Here is an 8,526-nt window from a genome sequence, read left to right on the forward strand (position 1 = left end):
AACATACATTGGCTACAAATACCAGGAAGCAAATATTAGTATGTTAGATTGGGTGATCTTGCAATGCGCTGAATAACAAAATAACTTAATCTTTCTCGCCACACAAAGCCTTGAAGGACATGCATTTAGCTCCAAGGAATTTCACACGGGGGATTTGCACATTTGCTACACTTTATTTGGCAATTTAATTATTTTTTCACAATCTATGTCACTAACATGTGGTGTTTAATGTGGCAAATAATCAAACTTCAAAGTAAAATGTGGAAAATGTGCAAACATTATGTCAATTGGTCCTCTGGCCATACTTTAGCTCGGTGGTTAGTCCCTCCTCGTCATGGTGTATCCGGTTATCCTCTAATCAACTAGTGGTGCCACCACCCATCATTGTTTTGTTCACCTCACCGCATCAATTCTTCCTGCTTCACTTTTTTTGACCTCCTCTTATTGCCGCATCTTCATCATCACCATCCATATTAAAGGAAAATTGAGCGCTCGCTGCAAATACCGCAAAGCAAACGATAATCTATTGGATATTACATCATCAGCTTGTAATGTGCTGACTAAACAGGTAGCCTAATAACAATTCTCATGGCACCACACTAGGAGTGTTAAGTTATAAAAAATGGTTTTCTCTCTATGCACTCTATTCAAATACAGAAATAGGCAAACGAGTCATATACTCCCATGATTTGTCACGCATGCATTCTATTCGGAAGAAGCAAACGAGTTCTATCTTAACTTCTTCCTCTAGATTTAGCTATGAGCCAATTCCGAACTAGCTTGTACTCCTATAATTCGACAAAGAACTTTCAAAAGCAGATCACGATGCACACGCATTGACGCATACACCTGGTTACGCGCTGAGCCGCTGACGCATGGGATAGCCAGCCGGTGTTGCGAGTCTGACAGTGCCCGGAAACGTACGGTACCTGATAAGCAAATCAGCAAGTGGATTTTCCGATCAAACGCCATGCACCCTCAAGGCTCAAGCCAGCCACATCTTAATCAAACTGGATAGAAGGAGCTTCTTAAACAAGGAGTGGCTCTTTGATTTTATATCAAGGTCGTCTCCCCAATAGCTGACTGTGATAGCTGTTGCTTTTTGCCATTTATTTACGGGAAGCAGCGAATGGTGTTCGTAATGGAGATAACATGAAGAATCTCAAGCCCAAGCCTCTTTCTAAACAAATTAAGGTATATGTTGATATGATCCATCTGCATCTTCGTAAACGGATTTCTAACAACAGGTGTGGGCCTAAGTTGGTAAAATGGACTCCACTGCCGGAAGGAACGGGTTGCCTCAACGTTGACGCATTTATGTTAAAGCCTCCAACCGAATGGGAGTTGACATCGTGATCAGAAACCACAAAGGTAATTGCTTATCTGCATGCAGCGAGCTTATTTATGAGGTTACATCGCCTGAATTTGCAGAAGTAATAGCCATCAGGTCTATTGCCTTTCACTCGGGAGGAAGGTTTTAACAGGATCATGTTAGCCTCCGAGGCTTAGACTGCCTTTATGTGATGCAGCGCATCAACAGTCAGTCCCAAGATCTGTCATTCGTGGGAGCGGTTAGTCATCCAAGACATCGAGAAGGGAGTTATTTTCATTTTAGTTTTTGTTCTTTCTTGTATGCCCCAGGTAAGCTCAATGAATAAACACATGCATTAGCTAAACGGTCTGAATTTTCTGGTATTGTTAGATTTTCTGCTACATCGACTAACACCCGGGAGATACTTTAATGATGTCATTGAATCAATAGTGTTGTGTTCTAAAAAAAGCCAATGACAATGTGTTTATTTGGGCGTGAATAATTCTCCTCTGTCAAGTGTGATATGGCACTTTCATATTTTAAAATCTCAGTTGTAACTAAAAAAATCCCAGTTGCATCTCAATTTGCAAGTGGAAAGATCTCAGTTATAACTTCACATTAACAAAAAAATCTTAGTTGCAAGCACACTTAAAAGTTAAAACTGAAAAATTTAAGTGGCAACCCGACCTACAACTCATAGAACACAAGAATCATGATACAAATCTAGTGGTTTTACTCGACTGAGGACTAAGTTGCCAACTATATGGGAACTAGCAAAACCTTATTTATTTAGCTAGATACCATATAAAGATGAGTTCGCTGACAATGGCAATTGCCGAGACAAACACGCAAATGAAATGATTAAACATGCCTCAATTCAACCATTCATCTTGGTCTGAACTACAGCCGAAGAGGAGGGGAGGGGTCCTATTTGCTGCTTCACGCGTCGGCGAGCGCATCAACACCTATAGAAGACCGCAAACGGGTCACGTCCCACCATCCCCGCACCGTGGTCGTCCTCTTTCCCCAACCTTCATATTCCTCATGAGAGCCTGACCAACTCATTAACCCCCCACCTCCAGCGCTAACAATGCCACCACCCGTGGTCGGCACCGCGGGACCGGCCCGCCCTCCTCGATCGCAGCCCACTACTAGTCTAACATTTCCTGTTACCTCCCTCTAACCACTTCCCCTCTCCAAACCCTCCCAACACCCCTAACTCTTAGAACATCAACAGTGTGCACCTTGTCTTCCTCGTTGGGCCGTTGTCCTCTTATTCTCTGGCCGTCACTATGGGTCGGCCTAGAACAGGGGTATGAGTGTCGGAGGTTTACGCGTCAAGAGGACAACAGATAAGTGAAACGTCAAATAGGGTTTGGTGGGGACAGGCCTAACGCAGAAGGACCGGAACCGGGAGACAAGGAGCCTACACGTATATGGGCTCATAGTGGGCTGGGCCACATCCGCCCATGCGGGCTCCTGGATCAGGCACATGGGCTCCGTAGAGCCTTAGATTTTTTTCCCCCTTCAATCCTGCCTATTTTATAGCGTGATACCCCCGCAACCGCAGCTCCGCATATCCCAAAACCAACCGCGTGCGCGACTTGCGAGCAGACTACACGCAGCTTCACACGCGACGAGACCCGACCCGCGAGGCCAAACCCTACCTCCGCGACCCACGCCGGCGATGAGCTCCTCCAACGGCAACGCCGGGAAGAAACCGGCGCCGTCCGGCGGGCGCGGGGGCATCCGCACCCTCGCCGACATCAACCGCGGCCCCGCCGGGTTCCCCGGCGCGGGCGGCAGCGGCAGCGACTCCGACGAGCCCCAGGAGTACTACACCGGCGGCGAGAAGAGGTACCTCTCCGCTCCCCTCCCCTCCCCTCCTAGCAGCCCTTGTTTCATTCCCGGCCGAGATTTCGCGGCGATCGCGGTAGGCCATCTGGATCCCCGCCGCCGTCTAGTTAGGTCCGCCGATTAGGTTGCGCATGAGTCGTCGGATTTCGATTTGCTCGTCGGTTGATCTGTTCTAGTTACCTTGGTTAGATCCGTTGCGAACTGCGCGAGATACGTGTTGAACCTTGCTAGGTGAACGCTGACCACCGAGTACTGAGCGGTAGCTATGGTGTTCAATGCTGCTCGGATTAGATCGGCACCAACTTTTGGAGATTGGTACGGAATTAATTCGTGGTCTGGATTAGTTTGTTTCTCTTTTTTTTTTGCATAATACTGGATTAGTTTGTTTCTGTCATGCATAGTTAGGGTTGAAGTGTAGGTGTTTACTTGTAGATTTAGATTTGGGGGAAGTTTCTGCTAACGTTGATTTATAGGGTGACAAATGTGAAACGTCGACCCAGAAAAACAGTGAAAAAGATCCAGTTCAGTTTGTAATGCACTTATGTTATCACGATCCATTCTTATTTTGAGTTGCCTGTTCTGAATCGATTTGTAGTGTCCTCAAATAGGTCATAGGACAGTTCATCTGATCACCTAATATGTTTTTTAGTTTGATGAGTAGAATGGCACGGTTACTTCACCTAGGCATTTCTCAACTCTCATTAATCAGTTACTTGCAATCTTTCTTAAATATTATAGGATGATCACCTCCCCAAAATAAACACTCTCTTTTGGCTTTTGGCACATGATAAGCTCCACTTCTAGCAAACAGGGGGGAGGTACAAATTACCACCACCCATTGGAAGATTGGATTGGATTGGTTTCCCTCTAGTTCCAAACTATTGTATCCAGAGCTCCAGTGATAGCATCAGTTTGCTTTTGGCTTGGTTCAGCTTCCAGCAGTATGGTTTTAAATGATCTTGTGATCTGTGTAATTGCATCTCCATGTGTAGTTGGTCACTTTCCTTCATTTTCTGTCGCAGTGTTAGTACTAGTTACCAGATCAACAAACTATGCCTATGTGCTAGCTGCTATATGTAATACTTTGTCAGTTATATGGTTGCCATAATTCTAGTGATGTATCAAGCATCTTTTAGATTCTTTGGGTTCACTAATTTCTTATATAGCTTCATGACTCCACTTTTGATTAATAACATCTTATATTGTTGTACAAGATTTTTGTGAAAGATTATTTTCTCATGACCTAATCTATACTCTATAGACTATATTTTACATCCATGTTACCACTATGAGAAAAACCCTGTGGAAGGGTTATAGATTATATTCATGCAATCGGCTGGTTTCAGTATCTGTGTTAGACTGCATACCTTGCCAATGGTTGGATATTATGTTGCTTCAGTACAGGCTATTTTGCACCAACGTATTAACCTTGGTCTGCTGTATTTTTTCTGCTGGCTATTGTTTTCATCCATCTGCATCTGTTAGTCTGCTGGCAAAATAGGTCCACTGTCATATTAATGCATCCAAGGTTATTAAGTCGTCACCTAATCGTTGCTATTTCGTGAGTGCTCTGAGGACTGGGAGCGACACCCAGGATTTCTCAGTTAGGGGGGGCTCCCAGAAGAAAATGGCGTTGCCATTCTCACCTGGGTGTCTTCATAGCTAACTGCATTGCTTGGCCAGGGAGAAATCGGTTCCCCCGCTAGGGCTGCTGAAGCAACAGTAGAGGCGGGGTTACAGGTTGTGAAGTAGGGCGGCGGTACAAGGGAGGGTCTGAGAGCGTTGGGGAGCTGCTAGACTTTCTGTTCTCTTATGTCATGCAGCCTGCTAGCTCTAGTATACTTTTTGGGCCAAATTGTCACATATGGTAGGAATTTGATGCCATATGTGTATAATTTCGTATTTTCATCCTCTAATATGTTACTACCTCTGTTCCAAAATATAAGCCTTTTGATAGAAAGCTAATCTAGCTTTCTAAAAAAGGCTTACATTTCGGAACGGAGGCAATATTTGTTACCCCCTTATTTTTTACCACCGCCTAATCGGAATGGTGGGCGCCATGTTGACATTTGTACTCAACTCCACGAGCTCGACTCGACTCTGCGACATAATAACTTTGCATTCATCGTGACTAAAACGCCTGAGCTTAAAACTTAATGGAAGGTTTGTATATGTTTACAAATTACAGAATGAGGTGAGTTAATAAGACTAGAATGATTATCGCCACTGGTCCAAGTAGAACCCATCATTGTGCTTTTCCTTGGGTTAAAAAATAATATATTGTTCTCCCTCTGATCCTTAATTGTTGCAACTTATTATGGATCAGAGGGAGTAGTATTTATGACACGGATTACGAGTCGCTCGACTTGTTGTGGCTTGTCGGCCTGTCTCAACCTCACTGACAACAACCTGGAGCGACAAGGCTAGTTGAAGTTGTCGATCGACAAGTTGACTAGTCGACGACAAATCACGACTAGTCTCTGTTTTTGAGTCGAACGACTATTTCTGTGCTGGGATAAAAAGGCCTGCCTATGAAACCCTACCCCTCCAGATCGAAACGGACCCCTCCCATCCAGATGCCTCTCCTCTGGCTGCCCTTTCCCTTGCACTGCCTCTTACCTGGCTGCCGCCAGCTCGCTGTTGTGCTCCACGTCTCCTCCACTGGTCTCCTTCACGGCTGTACCTGGGTCTTTAGCTCCTCCGAAGGCTGCACCAACACCAAGCTAACTCCACTGTCGGCGGAAGTGGAAGTTTAGGCATCAATATAGTATAACACTATTACTAAGCTATGTACTTAGTATTTTTTACTAGTCAGCAGAAGCGCGACTACATGTCGATAAGTCTACCACTAGTCGAGACTAGTCACGACTAGTCTGAGTCGGCGACTCAGCGACTCGTAATTCTTGATTTAGGGTCTATACTTCTCTGCCTTTTTGTTTCCTTTCTAGAATTAATGCAGAGCATTGAGAGTACATCTCAGTAGTCTTTAGGTTAGGATTTTCAATTGTTTTCATTCTTACTTGAAATAATCTTTTAGTTTGGGTTTTTAATTATTTTCATTATACTTGAATGATTATGAGTCTATCCTTTTGTATGTGCAGTGGGATGATTGTTCAAGATCCAACAAAGAGAAATAATGTGGACTCAATCTTTGAACAAGCGAGAGTAATGGGTGCTCAGCAAGTTCCACTGCCTTCTTTTGATGACCAATCTTCCAGCTCAAGAAGCTTTACAGGAACGGGTCGACTGCTTTCTGGGGATGTACAGACTGCACCATCTGTTCCCGAACCACCTCAGGATGTGCTTCACAATATACATTTCTGGAACAATGGATTCACAATTGATGATGGCCCACTAAGAGGCTATGATGACCCTGAAAATGCAGACTTCATTGAGGTACAGACTTTTCTGGGCACAATATTTCTAGGCTGTTTAAATTTGTAGTGTACCATTTAGCTGTTTTCAGTACTCTTTTCCCCACCTCTCTATCTTGCAACGTGCTGCCTCCATATTTTTTGCATGATTGTTGACGCCTTAATATATATTGAGTTTATATTTAAGTATGTCTGTTATACTTATAGTATGCCTGTTATATGTATAGTGCTTATCCTCCCTTGTTGTCATCTGCAAACTTTTTAGGAAGTTGTACCATACCTCATCAAAGGGTTTCATAAGAAAGTTGCACCACTTATATAGGTATACCACCACTTGCCCATTATGGCAAAATGGCAATTACATCAGTTCAATAACTTCCGTTATTGTTAACTACACTGTCGTGGACCCAGTTTGTGGTAATACCACTAGTACCACTTCCAGCCTGTTCTTGACAGAGCAGGGTATAGCACTCACATTGGGTGGAAACTTAAGCTACAATCTGATTATCTGATTCACTCCTATTTAGCACATTGTAATTTCACTATGCTAAATAATACTATCTGTTGAAAGGGCCATGAAGTTGTTTTTTAGACACCATTTCTTGTCATTGATCTTTTCCCCTTAATTTATTTGTGCTGTTTGCAAGGTATGGAGTTTGTTGAACCTTCTTGTGCCTACATCCAAGTGTTTTGTGTTTCTTGTTCATCTAGGATATCATCTCGATACTTGCTGGTTTCCACTCCATAAGCCATAGTCAGTTTTGCATTACTGGAACATAATAACAGGGGAACTTCCGAGTCTAATGGATATCTTGACATGAAGAAGTGAATCCTGAATTGTTTGCAGTTTGAAGGAATTGTGCACTAAGTTTACCGTTTCATGTATTTTCAGAGCATCAAGAAGTCGCAGTGCCCCCAGGAGCTGGAACCTGCTGATCGAAGGACATCAGTTCATGTGAACGTTATAAAACGATATGCAGATTATGAGGTAGGCCATTATAAGGCTTAATTTGTTTTGCAGTAGTAAACCAGTAATAAATAGTTAAATGTGCTAACCTTGTTTGTGGTTTTCTTCATCTAGGAACCTGCAAGGCCTCGATCATCTTTCCAGGGTGTTGGGAGAACCCTTGGTGGATCTTCAACTGATGATAGTCCAGCACCAACTCCTGTCACGCAAGAGCCCAACAGTGCTCCCAGGTCAATTAGCTTTGTTGTGGATGACTCGCAGCCGTTTACATCCATACAGCTAAGGTTGGCGGATGGCACTCGCATGGTCGCCAGGTTTAACCTTCACCACACTGTGGCCGACATCAGGGGTTTCATCGATGCATCCCGGCCAGGAGCTGCTCGGCCCTATCAGTTGCAAACTGGCTTCCCTCCAAAGCTGCTGACTGACTCTACGCAGACTGTTGAGCAAGCTGGTCTTAAGAACTCCGTTATCATGCAGAAGATGTAGTGCTCTCACCAAGCTGGGACTTGTCGCACAGGATGTCTTCCCGAGACATAAACTCAGTACTGTTGAACGTTTTATCATGTCGCCAGACACTGCACTTGCATGCAACCTGTAATTTGCCAGAGTACTGGTCTGTCGATAAACATATCCTCTTTTGAAGTCGTCAATGAAGTCTATGTTGGTACTCGTAACTACTATGAATACGTGGGTCTGTCGAAATTATGCATGCCAGGTTATCGATCATCTGTTGTTTCCCTGTATAACTGTTCTACTGTTTTTTTTTTTTTTTGATCGTATAAGAAGTTGGATATTATTAGGATCTTTCTGACACTCATTAATAACAAATGACTCGAAGAGTACATGAAATTTTCCCTTCAAATCAATGAAAGGATCTGTCTGTGTAGACTGAGATTCAACTTGCTCCGGTTGCATTTCTTAGGAAATAATTAGTAGATACTCCCTCTGGTCGGATAAAATTGATGCGGAGTGTGAATAGTTAGTATGCGTCGATTAAACCGGACCAGATGAGT

At 43.7% G+C, this 8,526-nt stretch overlaps 1 protein-coding gene across 1 annotated transcript; it reads left to right on the plus strand.

The window, feature by feature from the left end:
- The first annotated feature begins 2,892 nt into the window (after positions 1 to 2,892).
- LOC127335160 (plant UBX domain-containing protein 4) lies at positions 2,893 to 8,239 on the plus strand. Its single transcript, XM_051361749.2, has 4 exons — positions 2,893 to 3,169; positions 6,271 to 6,565; positions 7,436 to 7,531; positions 7,625 to 8,239. The coding sequence occupies exons 1-4, from the start codon at positions 3,000 to 3,002 to the stop codon at positions 7,997 to 7,999; spliced, it is 936 nt and encodes a 311-aa protein (XP_051217709.1). The 5' UTR covers positions 2,893 to 2,999; the 3' UTR covers positions 8,000 to 8,239.
- Positions 8,240 to 8,526: the final 287 nt, after the last annotated feature.

This window comes from Lolium perenne, chromosome 2 (assembly GCF_019359855.2).
Source record: "Lolium perenne isolate Kyuss_39 chromosome 2, Kyuss_2.0, whole genome shotgun sequence".
Classification (NCBI taxonomy): Eukaryota; Viridiplantae; Streptophyta; class Magnoliopsida; order Poales; family Poaceae; genus Lolium; species Lolium perenne.

Bases quoted from the DNA above. Each gene is read 5' to 3' on its own strand.
- LOC127335160 (XM_051361749.2), top strand. From the start codon at position 3,000: ATGAGCTCCTCCAACGGCAACGCCGGGAAGAAACCGGCGCCGTCCGGC. The intron at 3,170-6,270 runs GTACCTCTCCGC...TTGTATGTGCAG, and splicing joins TACACCGGCGGCGAGAAGAG to TGGGATGATTGTTCAAGATC. The intron at 7,532-7,624 runs GTAGGCCATTAT...TTCTTCATCTAG, and splicing joins AACGATATGCAGATTATGAG to GAACCTGCAAGGCCTCGATC.